Source organism: Colletotrichum abscissum, assembly GCF_030869225.1.
Source record: "Colletotrichum abscissum strain IMI 504890 chromosome Unknown Scaffold_44.1, whole genome shotgun sequence".
Lineage (NCBI taxonomy): Eukaryota > Fungi > Ascomycota > Sordariomycetes > Glomerellales > Glomerellaceae > Colletotrichum > Colletotrichum abscissum.
In genome coordinates, this window is record NW_026850365.1 from 128,026 (window position 1) to 150,027 (window position 22,002).

At 52.4% G+C, this 22,002-nt stretch overlaps 7 protein-coding genes across 7 annotated transcripts; 4 read left to right on the forward strand and 3 right to left on the reverse strand.

Annotated features, from left to right (window-relative positions):
- Nucleotides 1–1,470: 1,470 nt before the first annotated feature.
- Nucleotides 1,471–1,842, forward strand: CABS01_13322 (uncharacterized protein; the record flags this gene model as incomplete). Its single annotated transcript, XM_060546666.1, has 1 exon — nucleotides 1,471–1,842. One exon carries the CDS (start codon nucleotides 1,471–1,473, stop codon nucleotides 1,840–1,842), a length of 372 nt encoding a protein of 123 aa, XP_060394998.1.
- A 1,113-nt stretch (nucleotides 1,843–2,955) lies between these two features.
- On the reverse strand, nucleotides 2,956–3,771 carry CABS01_13323 (uncharacterized protein; the record flags this gene model as incomplete). Its single annotated transcript, XM_060546667.1, has 3 exons — nucleotides 2,956–3,116; nucleotides 3,186–3,338; nucleotides 3,402–3,771. The coding sequence occupies 3 exons, from the start codon at nucleotides 3,769–3,771 to the stop codon at nucleotides 2,956–2,958; spliced, it is 684 nt and encodes a 227-aa protein (XP_060394999.1).
- A 1,924-nt stretch (nucleotides 3,772–5,695) lies between these two features.
- On the reverse strand, nucleotides 5,696–9,505 carry CABS01_13324 (linoleate diol synthase; the record flags this gene model as incomplete). The annotated part of the gene is made up of 6 exons (XM_060546668.1): nucleotides 5,696–5,859; nucleotides 5,928–6,204; nucleotides 6,265–6,483; nucleotides 6,542–7,653; nucleotides 7,707–9,241; nucleotides 9,294–9,505. 6 exons carry the CDS (start codon nucleotides 9,503–9,505, stop codon nucleotides 5,696–5,698), a joined length of 3,519 nt encoding a protein of 1,172 aa, XP_060395000.1.
- Nucleotides 9,506–11,637: 2,132 nt separating this feature from the next.
- On the forward strand, nucleotides 11,638–13,494 carry CABS01_13325 (uncharacterized protein; the record flags this gene model as incomplete). Its single annotated transcript, XM_060546669.1, has 4 exons — nucleotides 11,638–11,827; nucleotides 11,886–12,046; nucleotides 12,113–13,124; nucleotides 13,181–13,494. The coding sequence occupies 4 exons, from the start codon at nucleotides 11,638–11,640 to the stop codon at nucleotides 13,492–13,494; spliced, it is 1,677 nt and encodes a 558-aa protein (XP_060395001.1).
- A 502-nt stretch (nucleotides 13,495–13,996) lies between these two features.
- CABS01_13326 (uncharacterized protein) lies at nucleotides 13,997–16,340 on the forward strand (the record flags this gene model as incomplete). The annotated part of the gene is made up of 2 exons (XM_060546670.1): nucleotides 13,997–14,163; nucleotides 14,372–16,340. 2 exons carry the CDS (start codon nucleotides 13,997–13,999, stop codon nucleotides 16,338–16,340), a joined length of 2,136 nt encoding a protein of 711 aa, XP_060395002.1.
- Nucleotides 16,341–16,700: 360 nt separating this feature from the next.
- On the forward strand, nucleotides 16,701–17,240 carry CABS01_13327 (uncharacterized protein; the record flags this gene model as incomplete). Its single annotated transcript, XM_060546671.1, has 1 exon — nucleotides 16,701–17,240. The coding sequence occupies one exon, from the start codon at nucleotides 16,701–16,703 to the stop codon at nucleotides 17,238–17,240; it is 540 nt and encodes a 179-aa protein (XP_060395003.1).
- A 1,160-nt stretch (nucleotides 17,241–18,400) lies between these two features.
- On the reverse strand, nucleotides 18,401–20,218 carry CABS01_13328 (cytochrome P450; the record flags this gene model as incomplete). The annotated part of the gene is made up of 5 exons (XM_060546672.1): nucleotides 18,401–18,834; nucleotides 18,889–19,491; nucleotides 19,542–19,610; nucleotides 19,666–19,768; nucleotides 19,820–20,218. 5 exons carry the CDS (start codon nucleotides 20,216–20,218, stop codon nucleotides 18,401–18,403), a joined length of 1,608 nt encoding a protein of 535 aa, XP_060395004.1.
- Nucleotides 20,219–22,002: the final 1,784 nt, after the last annotated feature.

Below are 22,002 nucleotides of genomic sequence, written 5' to 3' on the forward strand. Positions count from 1 at the left end.
TCCGTCGGGTCTTCCAGACGCTCGTTCATCACGTGAGGGCGGTTGAACGACCCTTTGAGATCTTCCGGCCCTCCCTCCTCCCCAATATAAAAGGCCAGCCTTTCTCCCCGACTTCACCCACCCTTCCTTTCTTCTTTCCTCTTCACCCCGACTCAGGTCCTTGACCTTGAGCTCAAAGTGGTTCCCCTCTAACTACCCCGAACAGCTTCTGGAGCCGCCATCGGGGGAGTTCTTTCACTATTTCCATTCCTTGTTCGAATCCTCCGTCCAATTCAACACGAAGCAGGCTGGTAAGTCTTCATCTGCGTTCTACCTATTCGTCCGAGCAGTTGCTAACGCCATCGCAAGGTTACTCTTTGGACGGAAGGACTCCGGGACCTTCAGCAGCATCTCATGTCTCCTTTCACTCATTCCGAGGTGTCTTCATGAACGCTTCAATGTCTTCTTGAACGCTTTGAGTCCGGCACCAAGAGAATTGTATGTGGTTATCCCCTCGTCCCTTCCTTCGTCTGAGAAATTACTGATTGCCATCGCAAGTCTTGTCGTCAGACGGAACAAATTGGCACCTCCCCTTCACACCACTCAACACTCTTTGTGAAACAGTTTCTTTTCTTCACTTTCATTGTTCGAACACTTGTTCACCTCGAGAACACCAAATCAGCCGTAAGTACCTCATCGTCCGTCCTTTGTCATCCTCGTCTGAGCAATTGCTAACTTCATCGCAAGTCTCGATGTTGGACGGCAGAGCTCACCAACCCCGAGTTGCTTGCTTGAATACGTGATTCATAACTTGGAGCTGGCTCCAAGCATTCATAGCCTGTCTACCAGAGGCACCGACATTCAACAATAGCTTCATTCAGCGCTGGCGCTGTGGCATATTTTCGACAAACTTCATCGAGTCTGGTGGTCGCCATTACCATCCGCAGCCCTCAGGTCGTCACTTGTAGCTACCAGCTGTTGCAAAGACTCGTTGACTGGGTGACAGCCTGCTTAGCAAAGAGCAGCAGCATGCGTGGAACTGCAAAACGATTTGGTGTGTATGTCCTGCTTGTGTCACCCGAGATGCTATCAGACTGACTTTTTGTAGGTGTTCCACTACCAACCCAGCCAACTACACGATTTTCCGCAATGTGGCTGTCTGGGAGGTTATTTCTGCCTGCCCAGATTCGTCCACACTCACCACGTCACGATTGGTCTGCAGCCGATAAGGGGTCAAGGACAGAATGGTCCGAGGCCTCCAAAAACGGCATTCTTTCTTCCTTTGCAGGCGGAGATACCAGCACTACTTCTCCTCTTACCTATGGGCCCGCCGCTGCCCACAGGGTCAGCGAGCACCATTGCTACCATCGAGATGGTTATGGCCCGGAGGGACGTGGCCCCATTTATACGATGGCTTGAGGGGGTTCGGTCGCGAATCCCCTCAAGATATTTCGGCCCAGATACGCCATCAAGAGAAAGCTCGAGATCATCATGAAGACGCAGTTCGAGGGTCTCCAGGAAAAGCGACATCGCTTCTTTTTGGGGCCAGAGAAGAACAGGGCCCGAGACCTTGTCGAATGGCTCAACGCCCTTTCCGACCGGCCTCTGGAGCCACCTCGACCGGCAATGCCCACACTCGCGCGGCTCGGCCTACCTAGTTCAAGGACAACTGGGTCAGGATATTTTGCTCAAAACGACTTAAGACTGTCGCACTTTCTACGAATATTTATTGTTTTTGCCTTCATCGCCTCGCCCATGTGCTCGATGACCACAATCTGCCTCTGCCAGGCGATTTCAATCACTGAGACGAAGAATCTCGAAACATGTTCAAAACTTCAGCCCGGAATGCAGGCACTAGCCTAATTCAAGGACAGCATGCACATGATGTGGTGGGAAACCCCTCGCATGTGTTGCTGTGGATCCATCTTTTGCTCCAAGCATCATCATCACTATCCGCTCCACAGCCTACTTCAAATGATCTCCAAAGACAGGCTGGCCTTGGCATAAGGATAGTTCCTCTTGTTCAAACAGAGGTGCTCGAAGAAGGGCAGCATGACTCAGGTATGTCAACTTCTCGCCGAAGGCCCTCTCTCTTCAAATAACAGTAAAAGCTGACGTTCTTCCCGCTTGCAGAAAGATCAACCGGCGCAATTTCACCTGTGATCGCCTCTTGCGCAGAACGCGGCTGGACCTTTGCGTCGAAGAAACGCTGCGGCTTTCCCGGTCCCGGGCGTGGATTGTACCTACATCAATCCTCGTACTGATGAGATTTCTCTTGGCTAAGTCTCGCGTGCATCATCATCAGACGGATGATTCCGAAGACGACTTCGATGGTCTCTTCAATGCCAAGGTCAAGAACATTTATATTTCTTGGGAGTCATTGAGAGGTCTTCGAAGGCCTCTTCAAATGGGGAATTCGTCTCTCACGTGAGAAAGCCGCAAAACCATTCATTGCTCTGCTATCCGAACACATCATGAAGGCCGAAGGAATGTAGCATGTTCGAATGGAGGATTAAGCATCGTGGAGGAGAATGAGCTGGAGGTATGACCTGCACTGGCAGAAACATCTGGGGATCACGCAGATTCACGATGGGGTTTCGACAGTAGCGAAGCGCAAATGGCGGCAACGATTCAGGAGACTAGAAGTACAAACTGAGAGCAAGAATCGCATTTGAGGACTTCAAAGAATCATCATTGCAGACCCTCTGTACATATATGGGCAATGACTGGGTGACAACATGTATTCACGCATTGCAAAAGCTTTTGCGAGATGAGTGATTCGACGGTGTCAGAGATGGGCAAGTTACATGGTTGATCATTGAAGCTTTTGTTATTTTACAGTCGCAACTTGGTATCTTGGCTAGCAGGGTACTATATATGTACAGCGATGCGTGTGAAGACATGGTATAAAGTACAAGAAAAAACCTTTCCCTTCCGGAGGCAAACGAGCTCAGCTCTTGAAGTGGCCTAGCACATTTACTGTCCAAAGGTGAACTCGGGGATATCAATGGTGGTGACGGTCCAGGTCTTGCCGCCGTCGCTGGTGGACATGTCGCCGGTGACGCCGTTGCCCTTGCCCATGGTGTTGATGTAGTTGGCGTCGGCCTTGTCGAGGATGATCTTGGTGTTGATCCAGGCTGTTGGAGGTCATTGTCAGCACACTGACTCGGTGATCAGGAGAGATGGAAATGGGACGGTGCACTTACAGTGAGCACCGACGGTGCCGCAGTCCTCGGCGGCGCACTCAACGGCGCTGCCCCAGCCCTGGGCCTCACCGTCCTTGGTGGACAGGGTGGCGACGACCTTGTCGTTGATGGAGACGGTCTGGGTGTAGTTCTGGGAGGCATCATCGAACTTGTCTGTAGGTTGATTTTCCGTTAGCAACAAGCCACAACCTCATCAACCTCAAGAGAGCAGCTTACAGTGCATGGTGATCTTGTCACCCTCAGAGGCGTCGGTGCCCTCGGTCTGAACGGGCATCTGGGAGTTGGCACCGGTGCTGAGAAGGGTGTAGGCGAAGATGGACCACTTGTCGGTGCCGGTGTTGTCGTAGTTGGAGTTGTCGGCGATGGACTGGATCAGGTCGCCGTTGGAGGTGCCCATGCCAACCCAGAGAGAGGCGCTGCCTTTGTTGTTGGAAGGGGCGGCGGGGAGGACGAGGGTGGAGGTGGCTTCGCGGATGAAGGAGTCGGAGGCGACGGGACCGGTGCTGAAGGCCGGGCCCATGGCGGCCTGGACGCCGGCGACGGCCGTGACGGCCAAGGCGGAGAGCATCTGGGTGGTGGAAGGCATCTTGGCGGTGATAGTGGATGAAAGTCAGAAGTGAATGTTGATAGTTGGCGAAGTGAAAAGAATGACTGTTTGTGAATTGGAAATGGGCTGCGAACGGCTGATCGAATGCCGAGAGAGGCTAATCATCTTTCTTTATATACAAGCTTCAGTGATGATGTACCCACGCTGCCTTATTGGTGGAATCATCCAAACTAACAGTTGCCATAACGGTTCATATAATCTCGAAATGGGTTTTCTCGCCTCTGGATCCAGCAATGTTTCAACGATACAGCTTTTTAGTGGGTTTGATACTACGAAGAAGCTGGACAGACGCGGGACACGCAGGGTTACAGGCATACGGAGTATTGCAGACTACAGTAGGACATGTTGGCTCGCTTTCGCTCCTCTTTGAGAGATCACTAAACCCGTGGGCCAGGAGTCGAGTGTGTATTTCCCTTTTTGGCGAGATCTACATGTACGGTTGATGGACCCGGAGGACGTTGCCGGCGCCTGGTGTAACAACTCTGGGCCCTTTTGTTTTTAGATCAGGGATTCCCTGTGGACGGCTTCGACGGAGTAGCCCAGATTGCCTCCACAATACAGTATCCGTATGCACCTTACGAGACGGAGACCAATTACTATGAGATGACATGACACTGGGTCTCTGGAATGATTGAGTCGAAGTCGGTGCGGGTTACTAATCGATGGTCGTCTAAATTGAAGCTGTCTCGTGTCTACCCTATAGAAGCGGCGTTTAAGTATCTGTTTTGGTACGCTATACGCTTATTTTGACTTTTTTTTGGCTGGCCATCAACGGACGTGACGCAGCAGATTTACTGCTGTATGATACAAAAAACTTTGCATTCCTCTACGGATGATACTCCTCGGAAACAGGCACGCGCTGGCCATGTTGGGGGCCGTGTTGCCGTGTAAGAGGCCAACAGTAACCCAACGGCAATTAAAGTGACGCGCGAGTTTAATCAACTTGCCGCGGAGACTAACAGAAATAGGCGCCATCTGTGCCCATCAGTACGGCGAAATGTTGCCCCCTTTGTCTCCACTGGAACCACCACACACACAACACACAAAGCCCCTACTCCATGTTCGGTGTCAAGCGAAATTGATTCGAGCTGACAAAGTGCCAAAGTGGATGGGCGATGATGACACAGGACGAACTGGCAGCACATCAGGAGTCGTCCGAAACGACAGAATCAGTCAACGAGGGGGCAATACGAGAATCCCTACTCCGTTTGCGACCCAGTCTCATCAGTAGTGTTCCTCTATTCGCGAGGCATGGGTACGCAGTGATAATGTACACAGTTCTCGGTACTCGGAATGGGGAGCTTGCATGGTTGTCTCGCGGAGGAAATCCCCACGATTCACGGAGACTGGGCGTTGGCCAAGCGGCCAAGGGCGATCTACGCTACTTTCCCCTGAACTCCCGTCTTGAGGGTTCTCGCCTTTTCCTTGCCTCATTCGGATGACGGCTAGCATTTCCTGCACCCTTTCAGCCTCAGAGTTGCATCTCGAAAACTAGTCCTTGGCTCATTCTTACGACAAACGGTTCGATTGACAAGCTGTGAGATTGTTAAACTCAATTGCTGACAATCGTCAAAGACCGAGCTCCAGGTGCAGCGTTTTGAGTTAAGGTAAGTCCGCTAACTACGATTACCCGAAACTCTGATGCGCACCGGCTGACGCCAACAGCTAGGGAAAAGCATCATTTCTGCTCGGCTTCCGGAAGTGTGGGGGACCCAATCAATTGGTGGATTTACGGATACACAATCACCAAGTAAAGCCTGTGGGAAACTTTGTTTTATTCTTGCTCAGAATATGCCCTTACATGTCTTCGCCGCGAGTAATACTCAATCGTCAACCCATGGCGATGCCTTTGTCAATTTGACCTGACCTTCTCAACGTTTGAAGACAATGGAGCAATCCTCGCTCATTGAGCACGGATGCTGGCCGGTCCACCGAGGCCACTGAGCAAGTTCTCCTTGCGCTGCTTGAGAAGGTAGTAGTACTGTCCCAAGTCAATCTGGTTGTTTGGTGCAGCAGCATCGCCCTTGTATGTGCCCTTTCCATGGCCATCAAAGTGAACCTTCCAGGCTGTCCGGATTGTTAGCATTGCTCTTTGAGAAACAAACGATTACATGCGACTTCAAGAGTGCACTTACTGCTGGCGTCAAAGCCAAGGTACGACCAACTGTCGTTCAGGTACGCCTTTTCGCTGCCGACCTGGATGGTCTTGACGATGCCCATCTGGCCCGGTGCCGGGCGCAGCTGCTTGAGATCAGCCGCGAGCTTGACGAGTCCCACCACGAAAGTCGTGGCAATGTCCTTGGCCAAGCACTCGTGTTGGCCGTAGCTGAAGGCAGAAACCTCCTCGGCCTTGCGGTTCGCGTCGAACTTGTCGGGGTTGGCGATCTCCCCTGGGTTTCGCCCAGCGCCGCCCTAGGAAAGAAGATAATTGTCAGCACATGATCAGATAACGGGCGGAGAGAGTAGACTCACAAGAAGCATCACGACTGCAGTGCCCGGCTGGACTGGCTTGCCGTCGATCTCGGCCGGTGCCGTCGCAACACGCACGTTACGCTGCCCGCTGGTGAGACGCTGTGCCTCGCGGACGTAGGCGTGGAGTCCTGCATCGTCCTTGTTCTGTGCTAGGTTTTGTACCTCTGCCCAGATGGAGGCATTCTCTTGGCGCAAGAAGAAGGACAACACTTCGTAGAACTGGAGCAAAGGTTAGTCCATGATATCTTAGCCGTGGTCAAAGAGGGGCAAAGCTTACCGTTGTAACAGGAACACCGATACCGCCGAAAGCAGTCAGCCACATGTTGTCGACGACTTGATCGACCGAGTTTCCTTGCGCCAAGAGCTCCTCGACAAACTTGTAGCCGCACGACCGCAGCGAATCCTTCTTGAAGTTGGCCCTGCGACCGACCGCGCTGGAGATGGCGTTGGCGATTCCAAAGCCAAGGCCACGACCGGCATGCACCTCCTTGACGGGGCCAGCCGTCGACTCGATAATAGCGTTAACGCTCTCAATCGCGCGGCGGCGACGGTTCCATGACTGAGCTGGGTCGTTGTCATTGACTCCCCAGATACGGACATTGAGCAAGTGGTTGTAGAGCTCAGCATGGCCAAGGGTACCACCAGGGTTCTCGTCAGTGCGCAGATCAAAGTAGAAGAGGTCAGCAAGAAGCTGAGCGTTCAAGGGGATGGCAACATCGCGGATGATGTCCATCTGGTGCAGGCCCTCCTTCATCTTGAACGTCTCCTTCTTGACGAGCTCTGCGCCCACGCGGTCGATGAACTGGTGGATCGCGTTGTGCAGAGTCGGAATCTTGCTGAGCGCCTTCTTGATGTTGATGCGGTGTTGGTAGTTCTTCTGCTCGTCACCCGCGAGCATGAACCAGCTGATGTCCCGCTTGGAATTCGTGAACATGGCCTCGAGAGGCCGGAGCCACGGCAAGACGAATTGCTTAGGGTTGCTCAAGACATACTTGATGGCCCCGCTTGATTGGGTGATGATGGCCTTGCGTGGAGGTGTTGGGTCTTCTAGGGTGTAGAGGTGGAAGGTGCCAATCTCCCTTGCAATGGTCTCGTTCATCTTCTTGGTGTACATGGGCTGCATGACGGCTACCGAGTTGTAGGGGAACCAGTTGGGCAGTCCTCGTTGGATGAGCTTGTACAGCATCGAGCCACCGAGGGTCTTGTAGTCCTGCTGGACCTCGTTGAAACCCCATGCCGTCAGGTTGCTAACGGTGTAGTCAATGGTGTTGAAGCGATCTGAGCGGACAAGAGTTACGGCGTCAGAGAGGACAGCTCGGCCGACAGAGTATGTCGGGCAGATACCGCTGCCAGTGTTGCGTACTGGCTTGATGTCCTCAATCATGAGTCCTGCGATGCGTTAGATATGTCTCAAGGATGAACTTCCGTCAGAATGAGCTTACCAGGGTAAAGCTCAACCATGTCAGGGTCGGTGTAGAGCTTCTCAAGGAGGCTGGCAATATCGGGGTTGGAGTTGATGTCGGTGAACTTGTCATACTTCTTCAAGCCAAAGAACTCTCGGAACTCGTTCAGCGACGCGACCTGCCACCTGCGCGCCTGGTTGATGCCCAGAACCTCGATGATCTTGAGGGCCTTGGGCACCATGCGAGCACCGAAGCATCCAGCCGGGTCATTCATGGCCTCTTTGAGGATGCGAGCCAGATCCTCGTCCTTGAAGGTGCCGTCTTCTTGTCTCTTCAGGTCGTCAAAGGTGCGAACACTTGGGTCCTTGGGGATTGACTGCTCGTAATCAACGAAGGCCTTGCCAAGCTCCTCGATGCTGATATTTTGGAGGTCCGCAGGCTGCTTGCCCTTGAAGATCTTACCAAAGAACCCGTCGATCCACTTCTCATCCTTCTTGGAGATGCAAGAGTGGAAGCGATACAGCAGGTTGAACTCGACACTGACTTGGTTCCCAACGCCGCGGGGCACGCCATCGCTGTCGAATTGCTTGTTAATCTCAACGCGCGGGTCGAGGGTCCAGTCGCTCTTGGAGTGGTGCGTGTTGGTGATGGCTCTCAAGTAGTCGTGCAACGAGATGTTGATGTAGAGACCACCCACAATGAGACGTGCCACGTTGAAGAGGTCATGGTCTTGCTTGGCAACAGCCTTGGCCTTCTCAATGTCGGTGGCGTTGGGTTTGGTTTGCAGTGTGAAGCGCCCGTTCTCATTGATCTTGAGCAGGATATCGGCAACGTAGTTGTGGAAACGAGAGTACATGACCAGCATGACGTTGACTCCCGCGGGCTGTCCAAGGAGACGCTTCTCGTGGAATGTGTCAGGCTTGAGTTTTCCTTCCTTCATCGTTCTGATCTCAAGCTGGTCCTTGAGAGATGAGCCGTACAAGGGTGCCAAGTCGAGGTAAGATGATGTGTCGCTCTTGTTCATGTCGGTCCGGTTGGTTCTGAAGATGTCGTGAATAATGATAGAGGCGTGGTAGAACAGCATCGAAGAGATACCGGCCGGGTTCTCCTTGAAAGACCCCTCGTCACGAGCCATCAGCAGGTCAAACAGGAGACCCGGGTCAGGCTTGACGCCGTGAAGTCTCTTGGACGTCCTGACCGACTTGGCGTAAGGCGTTCCAGCCTTGCCCAAATTTGGCTCGAGGATGTTGTTGAAACTGCCATCGGGAGAGCGGTAGTGGTGCAAGCCGTCAGGCGCCTGCGGTACTTGTTCGCGAAGACGGATATTGGTGCCAGGAGCAGTGAACTCGATCGAGTCTGTTGCTTGAGGCTCCTTTGTCTGTGGCTGTCCGTTGCTGTCGAGGACTACGCCTTCTTCATTGAGAGCGTCGTACTTGATGTCACCACCGACATAGCTCAGTGGGGGATGCTGAAGATTTCCCCATAATGTGTCAATGAGCTTGTTGGTGAGCATTGTCCTGGCCTTGGACGTGGCAGGCAGAGATGTAAGAATGCCAATGAGGATCTCGGTTGTTCTGCTTGACGTTAGCATTGGGCCATGGCAAGCTCATTGGTGGTCGTTCCTACCCTTTCTTGTCATCAAGAGGCTCGCCCTTCGAGAGGAGCTCTTTGATGAGGCCGACAAGCTCCGCCGGGGAGGTTTGACCGCGTACGGAGACATAGTCCTTCAGGATATCGGCTGCAATCTTCGCCGGGTCATTGAAGAAGTTAGCCGAGTCTTGGCGCGCATCTCCATAAGACTCTCCAGCCTGGAATTTCTGAGTAAAGTTGGTAGCCATGATTCACCCGCTGCCTTAGAGTATAAGGGTGATAGATCAGGGGAAGCAGATGAGAAGTGAGGTTCGTGACTCCATGGCCCATACCAAGAGGCTCTGCTATGGTACTCATATACCAATCTCAACACTCAATCAAATGGCACCCATATCTGCTGACCGCTTGGCCAAGAGATACAAAATACCCCCTCACCTCGAGATTTCCAAGATCCCCTCACTTCATGATGGAGACTTGAGTGGCGTCCAGTCAAGCGGATGTTCACTGCGGATCTGCATGAGCACGAAGGGTATGCCGGCGCACCGAGGCATTTCCATTCGACCTCGAATACAAGGTAGAATGTGAAACCGTACTGAAAAAACCCTCCCAATGCGGTAGAATGACTGAGACACATCGTCGACATGTCTGGAGCCAAAATGCCAGCATTGCCTGTCGTGCCTGTTTCCTATGCCAGCCGGAGACATGCAGATTGTGGCGCCCTGAAGTGAGGGGAGGATGTTATCAGGGAGCCAGTCATGATTGAGGTTCACGTCGCAAACCGTGAGTTTGGCAGACTCGTTGTGCTTGGAGGAGGTTGAGATGGTGGAGGTTGAGAACTGAGTAGGAGCGTCGCTTCTTGCCAAGGGCTGTCACTCGTGAGACATATCTAGCGCTGTGTTATGTCGGTCAGCAGGCGGGGGGGAATTCCGAAGGTGAGGGGAAAGGGAGCATTCCGCAGCCGCACAAGAAAAGCAAAGACATCGGCCGGGTGTGATGTTTGATGCCCGAAGTAGCACGCTGGTGCAAACGGCTCCAAGCGTCCTTCGGACGGGCCGCACCGCCTGCAGGATTTCGGACATGATGAGTATTCTAACCTCATTCATTGGAAGACGGAGATCGCCGACAGGGTACATGACATGCCGATCGCCTGTTGCTGGCATGTCGTACAGGACAGTACGAGGCAAGACATTTCATGTGAGTTGAGGGCATGTCTCTACGATTGGTCTGAGACATACTATCTGATATGCTTTCCCCGCAAACCAGAGCTTTTTGAGCTTTCACCGCAGATGAATTCAGATTCATTTACTACAACGCTATTGGTCAATGTTCGCTAACACGGCAGATCATTCTTGGCCTTACCGCAGGAGCAAATTAGGGCAAAGGTGGCTTGGCTTCATGTCTGGGCTGTCCTGGCCTGATACGAACAAATCTGGCCCTCACCGCAACATAGCGTTCACCGGTGGCATCTCATCGCATATCAGTCTCAGCCATCATGAGAAATATCTCCGTATTGGGCGGCTCGCTGAGGTCTCAGGGGGCACGACAGGTCGAAAGTGGACAGACATTCCGCTCCGGATGCTAGTTATCCGTCCGCCCGTTGCGTGACACCATCAGCTCATGGGTGAATCACTACATGCCACTGGTGACTGGTTGACTTCCCTTGCTGGTCGATGCTGGACTAATTTGCGAATCAGAAAGAATCGTTACAACCGCTCTACTCTTTAACTAGGGAGCATTGTCCCTAGCGGACTGTTAGCCTTAATTAAGGCAATTCCTGGTTTCTATTCCCACGGTGAAATGGTCTGTACGGCAAATGGTATGGGGATGAATAGGAAATCAGTCTGTATTGAAAGCACGAGTATACCTAGATAACCGATCTGCAAAAGGTTGACTATCGGTGGCTTCGTGCTACTACCGGTATTAGTTCGAGTGTCTCGGTGCCGCATCGAAGCCACGAACAAGTCTTTTTGAACTGAACGAACAGATGCCGTGTCCCATGTCGTGAGACGTGGTGACGTACTCTCCCCTCCCTATGAAAGCTAGATGAACATGATCGCCGCCCCTGGGCCGCCTTGAGACAATATTCTCTAGTACTGTACCTAGCGAGAAATGCCGCGCTTTAGGCTTGATTGGCAACCTGACGGCTGCGCTGCGATGATTACCAGGGAGTTGCTGAACGTGCAGATGGTCGAACATGTCCTCAGGTGTCGATATGTAAAGACATATATCGAGGACTTTGGCACTTGCCAGTGGTACGGATGAAGCCCAGTTTAGCTTTTCTGGCTTGCAATCAACCCTATTCTCGCATACAAGTCCAATTCTATTGAGTATTCACCACATCAATTATACTCAGTTGCCTCCTTCCTTTCGCAGAGTCGTTATGGCCGACTTTTCTACCCTCAATGGCAATGCCAATCACGAGTCAGAAAAGAAGAGAACTCCCAGAAAGCTAGTTCTGTGCTTTGACGGCACCGGCAACACCTTCACCGGTTCCAACTCCGACACAAATGTGGTCAAGATTCTGAGTAAACTCGATCGCAACGATCCTGATCAGTACCATTACTACCAGAGTAAGTTGGTAACAGCACGCTCTCAACTGTTTCACCGCTGACAGATGTACTCGCCTAGCTGGCATCGGCACATACGACATCAATGATGAGTCTGTTAACAAGGGTGTAATTGGCGAATTCAAATCTTCCATCTCGCAGACCATCGACCAAGGAATCGGAACGACTTTCGATGCTCACGTTATGGCTGGTTACCGGTTCCTGATGCGTTACTATGATTCTGTACGTCTAAGTCCTTACCTCCCTGGCATGGCGAGGAACTTGACGACTAACAAATGTGCGTTAAAGGGTGACAAGATCTACATGTTTGGATTTAGCCGTGGCGCCTTCACTGCCAAGTTCCTTGCTCGCATGGTTCATACAGTTGGGCTACTTTGCAAGGGGAACGAGGAGATGGTCCCCTTCGCGTACCGTCTCTACCAGCGCTACTTGGCTGGGGAGGTCGAAGACTTCATTGTGTCCCACCCCAAGAAGTCCAAGAAGGAGAAGAAGCACAAGAAGAACAAAAAATCTCCCGCCAATGGAGATGTACCGACACCGCCACCTGAGCTAGAAGACGAAGAGCCGTTGCATGAGGGTCATCGCGATGATGAGGACCCGGCAACCCACGGGGCGAAGTACGCAGTCGCTAGGGACGAGATTGCCGCCTTCAGCGACACATTCTGCCGCAAGGAGAAGGCGATGCACTGTGGGAAGATGGAGGAGTCCAACATCAAGGTCTTCTTCCTCGGCATCTGGGACTGCGTCAACTCCGTCGCTGTCTTGGAGCGAACTGCACCGGTACCCGTGCCTGTTGTTGGCACTGCTCACCATGTGCGCCATGCTGTAGCAGTCGACGAGCGACGCGTCAAGTTCAAGGCAGCTCTCCTGGCCCAAGACATGAAGGAGTCAGACCACAACCATGAAGACATCAAGGAGGTCTGGTTCCCGGGCTGCCACGGTGACGTTGGTGGTGGGTGGCCTGCGTCTGCTGAAAGCAAGCTCGACAATGGCATCGAGATGACCTTCTGGGAGCGCGTCAAGAACTTTTGGACGACACGGAAGGAGAAGGCAGCCAGCAAGGCTTTGGGTTGCGACCGGCTCCAATTGAGTGATGTTCCGCTTGCTTGGATGATCCGCGAGGTGAAGCTTGTCGGCCAAAGAGAGGAAGTTGCGGCACTGAAATGGCGCGAGAACCTCGAAGTTTTTGAGAAGCGATTTGCAAAGAAGAAGGATAAGGCAACGATGGGTGTCATCCACGATTCATTGGCGTATGGCCGAGGTACAAGCTTCTTCCGCGTGCTCCTGTGGAAGCTCATGGGTAAGATCAAGTTTCATCTCTGGCCTCTATACAACAATACTGATTTGATCCAACAGAATGGCTGCCTTTCATCACTCGGTGGGAGCTTGAGGACAGTGGCTGGGAAAATGTTCGTTTCCCGCTCAACAAAGGCAGCACGCGAGACATTCCCAAAGACGCTGTTCTCCACGAGTCTGTTCTCTGGCGATTGAAGAACGACTCAAAGTACTGCCCGCAGAACAACCACGGTGGTCGGCAGCTCCCCTGCTTGAAACACGAACACAACATTGCGGAATGTCATCCTGTGGAAGAGCACATCCATGATGAAAATTGTGACCATCAGATCTACAAAATTACAAGGTCTGCCTCTGATCTTGCTACTCGGACTTAGGGGGGAGACGGTGGATACTGGAGCATGCGGTTGCGCAACCTTGCAAATGAGTCTGAGAAGTGGAAAATGGGGTGACGGGAAGTTTGGAAGAGGACTGTGTAAATTCATCTCAGAGCAAAGCAAATTGGTAATCGTTGATGATTGATGGGACCGCCCGCTATCGGACTATCCTCAAACTTGTTGTTACTAAAAGACTAACACGCACTTATGGGCCAGCCCCAATGATCGATCATCTCGGTAGCATGTCTAATCTGCCAGGCTTGTAGTTACTAGCTTTACGTATCAGAGCCTCCGTCCAATGGCTTGATCCGGCGATCGGTCTCGCTTCCCTCTTATCTCAAGAATTCCTCCTAGACATCATATGCAACGAAAAGCACCTTGGATGTTGGGGTTTACCCCGATGCTCATGCGACCAATTGCACATCACGGATGACAGCGGCGGAGCTGCGCCAATGTGGTTTGCTGACAATCGGCACCATGTCGTCCTTGGCCGACAGCCAGAATGTCACTCTGCGTGGAAATAAAGACCATTACCTCCGTTCACAGCCAGGGATTCGGACCCGACCATGTGGAGAGGTTGGGGCCGCTCTCGGCACTAAAAGACGCTATTCTCCAAAGCCGGATTCTCCAAGTTTTGATAAGGAATGGCCGGCGTCTTATCGACGTCGGGTTATCATCTTGATGTTTTTGATAGTCGGAAGGTTGGTGACACACAGAAATGATGTGGTTGAATCCCTTGGAAGAGTTTGTGTGATACTACTCAGATATAAGACAGTTACTCAGGTCGCGATGTTGCCCAGTAGAAGGGCAAGTGCCGGCGTTACTGCACCGGGATTTACCAACAACGGTCACCAGCTCGCAGCTGTGCTTCTCATAGAATGCGGTCCTTCGCTTTGATCCTGGCTTCTTTCCGCCTAGCCAGCGCCAACTACGTCAACCAGGGCCAAGTGTTGAGTTTCAATGGCATCTCATACTATGCCGGCGGGATTGCTGTGGGCCAAATAGAAACTACAAACGCCTCGAGTCTCTCGCTTGCAGCTGCACAAATTCCCGGTCAGGACCTGTTCCCACTTACTATTATCGACACTTCGAGCAACGTCCCTTCAGGGGATGAGCTTCTGAATCTTACTACCGCTTACGATAGCTCGGATGACGTCTTTCAATCTGCCTTTCTACATGCGATCTATCTCCGCCCAAGCACAATCAACGCTCCCGCTAGGTCCAACAGTACTATGTCTCTTGACTCCCAACTATCACGTCAAGGCACCTCTTTGGTTCTATCATCCAAGGAGATCCATGGCCTTAAAAGTAGCGTCGTGACTGACGTAACTGTCTTGAGTCTCCCTCGAGGACCCTACTTCGTCTCGGTCCACACTGGAAACGTGTACAAAGCCTACCGGCTGTACGACGATGATCACCTCGCTTTTGTACAGGGCGTAATTAGCGATGAGGGGGGCGCTTTCACTACTCTTCCTGCTGTTACTGAGAATGTAATGGCAAAGAGCATCGCGGTCCCTTCACGGTTGTATTACACTGAGACCGAGGAGCAACCCCTCGCCGGCCTCCGCTTCGGAGTCAAGGACATTTTCCACGTCAAGGGGGTAGGCACGAGTGGTGGAAATCGTGCCTACTTCTACCTGTACGGACGACAAAACAAGACTGCACCCGCAGTGCAACGGCTCATCGACCTTGGTGCTGTCCTCGTTGGCAAGATGGGCACTGTTCAGTTTGCCAACGGTGATCGTCCCACTGCTGACTGGGTTGATCTCCATGCCCCCTTCAACCCCAGAGGTGACGGGTATCAGGACCCCAGCGGCTCGTCCACCGGCCCGGGAGCTGGAGTAGGTGCGTACGACTGGCTTGATCTTGCTGTCGGCAGCGACACTGGTGGTTCCATGCGCGGTCCGGCGGGATCTCAAGGCCTCTTCGGAAACCGGCCTTCTACGGGCGCCATCTCCCTCGTGGATGTCATCCCCTTGAGTCCCGTCTCAGATACCGCCGGAATGTTCGCCCGCAGTGGCAGCCTCTGGGCTAAGGTCACCCAGGCTTGGTACCCTGACTTTGCTTCCAACTACACTTCCTACCCGACGACACTATATCGATCAACGGCTAGAGGAGGCGCTTGGTCCGGAGGAAACGTCAGCGAGGACGCCACCAAGGTCATCACAGGCTTCGTAGGAAAGCTAGAAAGCTTCCTACAAGCCAAGTCAACTCCAGCAAACTACACGCAGCTCTGGAGCGAAACTCACGGAGAAGCACCTGCAGATGTCAACGAGATGCTGTACCTCACCTACGGCGTCTATGTCTCTCATGATCAGTGGCAAGAACTCGGCAAGCCATTCTTCGAGGATTACGCAGCCAAGTTTGATGGGCGTCAGCCATATATCAACCCAGGACCCCTCGCCAGATGGCAATGGGGCCAGGTCCATTCGACAGAAGAAGTCTACGCACAAGGTCTCCACAACATTTCCCTCTTCAGATCTTGGTATGAGACTGAGGGTTTTGGGCGACATGATCCCGAGTCATGCTCTGAGGGACTCTACATCTATCCTTGGTCTGTGGGCCAGCCATCCTATCGCGATGTATACATCCAGGCCCGAACTACACCGCCGCTGGGCTTTGACGACTCTTCAGTCCCGGTCATGGCCGGTGCACCGGAAGTAGTGGTTCCAATCGGAGAGGTTCCTTACAACAGCACCAAGTCGCTGCACACGGAATATCTCCCAGTGACTATGGCTTTGAGAATGGCCAGGGGATGCGATCATCATCTTGCGAATCTGGTTAGTGATCTTGAGAAGGAAGGCATTCTTCGCCCAGTGGCTGCGGGTCGCCGCCTGTACCCTTAGGATTGTGTCTCGTGCTAGTCCCCGACTGACCGGTCTGCGTCGGGATCGGCCGGCGGGATCTGCATGTAGCTGTAGAGCGACCTAGGTCGTGTTACCCCGCAAAGTAGATGGTTGTGACGTCGATATACGCGCTTCGACGTTTAAGACCCCTCATAAGATGTAATCAGATTACTGACCTAGCTCAAGCCTAGGGTTATCAATGATATTGAGGTGCTGACGAGAAATAAAGACCTGTCAATCCCTTCATTCGATGCATCGCTGAAGAGTGTTATTATCGGAAGTCTGATACCCTTATTTGATCTTCAGCACTGAACACTACACCGGTGATACACTTCAGTCTTTGATCAGCGCGTCTATATCATGCCTTTCTACCAAATTTACCATACCTATCCTCTTGCCCAGAAGCAACGGGAATCCATTGCGCTGTCCATCACCAATCTCCATTGTAGCACCTTTAGCACACCCGCCTTTTTCGTCCATGTCAACTTCATCAAACAAGAGCCAAAGTCCGATGATGGAACGTACTTCATGGCCGGAAAGTCGCACACCAGCAACTCGAACCGCATCGTTGCGCTAGTTCGAACGTCGGCTTCTCGCACGAAAGATGACTTTGACGCACTGGCAGCCAAGATCGAAGACGCCTGGAACGGCGCTGTCAAAGAGCCGGGTAAAGAGGCCGAGTTTGATGAGGCAAAACGGCTTTTGATGGTCGTGTTTACGCCGATGTTGGCGATCAGGGAGGGCGGGATGGCTATTCCCGACGCTGGCCACGAGGAGGCGTGGCTCAAGCAGCAACTGCCGTATTTCAAAGAGATGAGCGAAAAGCACGGAGTCAAAGACTTTACGGACCTGCTGGAGGAGTTGAAACAGATGGAATCGCCCAGCGGTCTTCTGATTTAGGTTATTAGATTGCGTCTAGCAGTCATAGTACGATCAAAAGTGTAACGCATTCCCTTCTTTGGCTTCTTGACATCCCGTTGAACGAGATCGTTACTCTCAGACGTGGTTCTCCTAAATTTCCACTTTTAAAAGTCATTTCTCAGCCCTCCCCACGTTTTTCTAAGTTAAGCTGGTGAAGGCTTGCGAAAACGGCCCCTTTAGCAGAGAGGGAGGGCCATTTCCAAGCAGCTCTGCATCAGACGGTTCAAGGACGATATGCACTGGGTGTGATACTTCAGACAAGCAAGGCAAGTTATGCTACGGACCGGGAAAGTCTGCAGTTAGTCCTCAAGATTGAAAGTTTCTCTCGAAATGAATGGAAAGAATAAGTCGAGCGTCGTTGTAGATCGGCCTCCGAGGCGCTATGTCAAGATTGCCTCGGCCATACTACTCGAAACTCAGGATTATGGAAGAGGCGCGGGGCTCAGATGATCTAGAACCACAGAAAGATGGCGGTTGACGAGAAAAGACTGCCGTTGCCAACGTTTTGCGTCAACGGCTGGACGCTGATCGTCTAACGAGGCGACACGATCATCCAAATCATGCGTAAGGTTGATGCACTGACGACCTCCCTTTCATGGCTTCAGACGGGGGCCCAAAAACCAGTAAACTGTGCCGAATTTCGGGGTATTTGAGAGGTCCAACTGACGGAACAGGGAGCCGGTCGGCGCAACGTGGCAAAAGACTTGGTTGCGGGCCGTAGACAGGATGAATCCTTGCGTGAATCCGAGAAGCAGACCGGAGGTGGGATGATGTTTCCAACAAGAATCGGTCGATACCATGTTGCGATTTGGTTAGGTTGTGCCTCCTGGTAGGCTACTCGGTGTTGAAACTCATTTTCGAACAACTAGGCAAGAAATTGTTATCAACACTCTTGACGGAGTCGACAATTTATCACGTCTGTCACGAGGGAACGGGTTCAAATGGTGATATCCTGATTCAAAGAATGCATTCAACGCCTAGCTAATCCAATTTGTTTGGCTCATTGCTATGACCATCGTCCGACCTTGATTACATGAGCCCAGTGAAACCCAGCAAATGCATGCCTTACCAGAAATAAATCACACATGCAAGTATGCCCGAGGATGCGTGTGTCCCCAACCGCCGCGCACGGAACTCCCTCACGCCTTGAGGCCCAAGTCGCCAGTCCTCCGCCGGATCTCGAGCTTGGCCTTGGGGTCAACCTCCATAGTAAATCCAAAGTTGATCGTGTTGGGCTGCTGCTCAGCTGCCAGTCTCCAGTCGTACTTGAGAAGGAGGTGGCAGAGAATAATCTTGACCTCGTTGGCGGCGAAGAAACGTCCAGGGCAGGCGTGCTGACCGTGACCGAAACCAAGGTGCTCGGGCGAGGTGCTAACAAAGTGCGCGGCTCCATCGTTTCCGGCGCCAAGGGACTCGCGCATGCGCAGGTAACGGTATCCGTCAAAGCGGCTGGGGTCCAAGTAGACGGAGCCATCGGTCATTCTTTGACAGCTGACAGCGATGCGGCTGCCCTCAGGGAGTTCCAGTCCGTTGGAGAGGGTCACGGGCTTGGTGGCTTCACGGTGCATGGCAACTAGACAAGATTCATATTAGTGATAGTTATCAGGGAGGTCAAGCGGAAACTTACCGATGCCAATGGGGTGAAGACGCTGAGTCTCCTTGCAGAAGGAGTCCAGGAGGCGCATCTTGTAGAGACCCATGCGAGCCCAGCCATCGGTGCGAATAACGTCGGTAATTTCCTTGCGAAGCGGCTCAAAGTAGTCGGGGTACTTGGCGAGGTCGAGCATCACCTGGGTGATCAGATCAGAGGTGGTGTGGAGAGCGGCGAAAGAAAGTCCAAGCTGCATCATCGCAGGGTCCGATTTGGCGTCGTCGGATGCTTCCTCACACCAGTCAAGACAGTCATTCCACTCAGGCTCCTCCTCGCCGCGATCCAAAGCTGCCTTCTTTTCCTTGCGGCGCTCCTCCACAATGGGGTTGATGATCTCTCTGGCCTCCTTGACTTGCGCTTGGAGTTGACGACAGATGGGAAGGACCTGGTGGGCAAGGTTACGTAGAGACTTGGGGAACATTCGGAGAAACTCTGAAGCGAGGAAGCTGGTTCGGGCGTATTCGGAGGTAATCTTGATCCAATCCTGGTTGCGACAGAGTTGCTCGCCGCCGAAGACGCGGGTGGACACTCGGGCTACGACCTTGAGCATGTTCTCCTTGATTACCACGGTGGACCATTCTGTGTTCTGTTAGCAGGCTATCCCAGTGCCGCTAAACAGGGGTTTTTACCCTTATCCTCTCCCAAAACTTCGGTCAATGACAGCGTTGTCTCGTCGGAAACGGGAGATGTCAGCTTTGCTGCGGGTATGTTAGCTTGGGTGATGGGTATCGGTGAAGCAATGCCTTGACTCACAAAGGAACTGGGTCAATCTTGTGCGAATAACGTATTTGAGGACGGACTTTTGCGCGTTATTCTCCTTCAAAGGCTCAAAGCCGGGCATCTGGGCATGGAAGTTCTACACCATAATCAATATGGGCTACACAACTTGTCGAACGGGAATACCTACCTTATCAAGAACGCGGTCGAAGCTGAGGTCCTCGTGGTTGCGAATCTCGTTGGCAAAGGGTACCGCGGGAAGGATCGTCATATCTCCCATGTCCGTCAAGACCTGGTAGGCCTCATCGGGGTTTTCTTTCGCCCTCTCCAACACGATATTCCGGACCTTTGTGATAAAGTCATACTTGACTTTTAGCCCGGTAAAATCCCACTTGTGCTTAGGGTTGACAATCGGCAGATCTGTGTGAGGCGCCTGCTCTGCTTGCTGTATAGAGAAGTAGAAGACGAAGAGCAAGAAAGCTGTGATGAAGTATGGCACTGGCTTCTCCAATGGGCTTGGGAATGCCTGCAATGTCTCGAGGGGTCCCCAGGAGGACTGGTTGGAAAAGGAATCGTTGGCGGTGGCCATGGTGGATGAGGATACACTCGTCGCTATAGAGACAAGCTTCCTGCTGACAATACGTTGTGTTCTAGTTGGATAAAATTTTGGAGAATATTCCAAGAACTAAACGAACTAACGACGGGGAAGCTCAAAGAAAAGGGAAGCCGGCAAGCGGCCCAATACATGGTGTCGTAGACTAGGCATACTGGACGGACGTATCTTGGCTATGCCCGCGAAACGCCTATCGAGACCCCAAAAGATGAGCTCAAGAGCTTGGGGCGCTGTGCTCACACCCGCTGGCGTGACAGCTGATGGGCGGTGTTTGGTTTCAAGGGACTTGCAGCCGCACAGTCCCGCAAGGTTTCTGTCGCTGCTATCTCGGCGCATGGACCGCATCCTCGGACGATCTCAGCGCCGATCTGGGAGCTTAACAGTTGGGAGAGCACGGGAGAAGCAAAAGGCTTGGAAGCTTTGTGTTAGAGTGATCTCGGGTCCTTCTGTTGTTGGAGGCTTGAGAGGGCAGCTCGAGGGCACGTACGGGGCATTCGGGACCACGAGGTGACCGGGCTTTGTTGCTTATTTCAAGTTTGGGGACAACGGTGCTCTGCCACAGAAGGGCTGCAAGGGGGGAACTCTCGGTGGGGGTCGAGCTACATCTGCGACCAGACCCGACTTGGAATCGCGTCACGGAGAATTAAGAAGGATCCCGGTGTGGGTTCCGGAGCACGCGGAGGAACTTCCGTGCGGAGGACTGTAGATCCTCGGTGCCGGGGCATAGGCTGGTAGCCGGTTATGTCTATATCCCCCTACGTAGTTTGTCTAGTGCTTGTGCAAGCACTAATGTGTCCTTAATCTTAATTTCCAGCCACGCGCTGCGCATGATGCTGGGTAGATAATATAAGGCTCTTTTAGAAACTTAACATGTGCGTATGATAATTCCAACACATGTCCCTTACTCGCGGGTCATTAAATCCATTCCTAGAAATTCTCGACCCGAATTCCTGGCCTGATGCGATGATTGTCTCGTATCATTCAACTTGACGCCCGCTTCTAATCTTCCCGGCATTCCCTGCCGTATCATGCAGGATAAGAAAGCAAAAAGAGGGTGCTTCTATGGTAAAGGCTGGGAAAACCCCACATGAGAGGCGGCATCGGAGGCCGTTGAGCTGAAAGAACGTTTATCTGTAATTCTCAATTTCTCAAATAAATTCGTTTCCTCTTTTCTTCTGATGCCGGCACTACAAAGCCGCTCAACGTTTACCCGAAACGGGCTCCGTTTGGTCTCTCGGGAAACAAGAAGAAACCCGTCCAACGCTGAAACATGCAGGTGTTGGCTTCTAGAACACAGAATGGAACCCTTCACAGCCAATCACTACCATGTTTTCTTCTGTCTGATTTCCATGCTGGAACCATTGGGTAGTGTGTATGTCAATTCGGTGTAATTGGCCGTAGATTCCAGTCAACCTATATTTGCCTGCCCGGCGCATCATGATATGAAATCTCTGCAACTTGTCCTATTCCGGCAAAGGTGCTTGATCCAGACCGCGATCTGAGTTTTCGAGACAAAACGTACATAGCCCTTCAGAACAGCAGTCCAGCCAGTGATACTCCCCGAAGGTGCTGTTCATGTTTTGAATGATACAAAAGTTGCCTGTGTCTTATGGCAAAATAGACTTAGCTTAAGGCGATAAAGACTCGAAGTGTAGACTTCCTCAAAGAATTCGCCTCCACATCGAAGTCTGGAACAACGCCGTCCAGATACTATACGTTTGGGAGTGCCGAAGACGCTGACTGGCTGGATGAACTGGGCT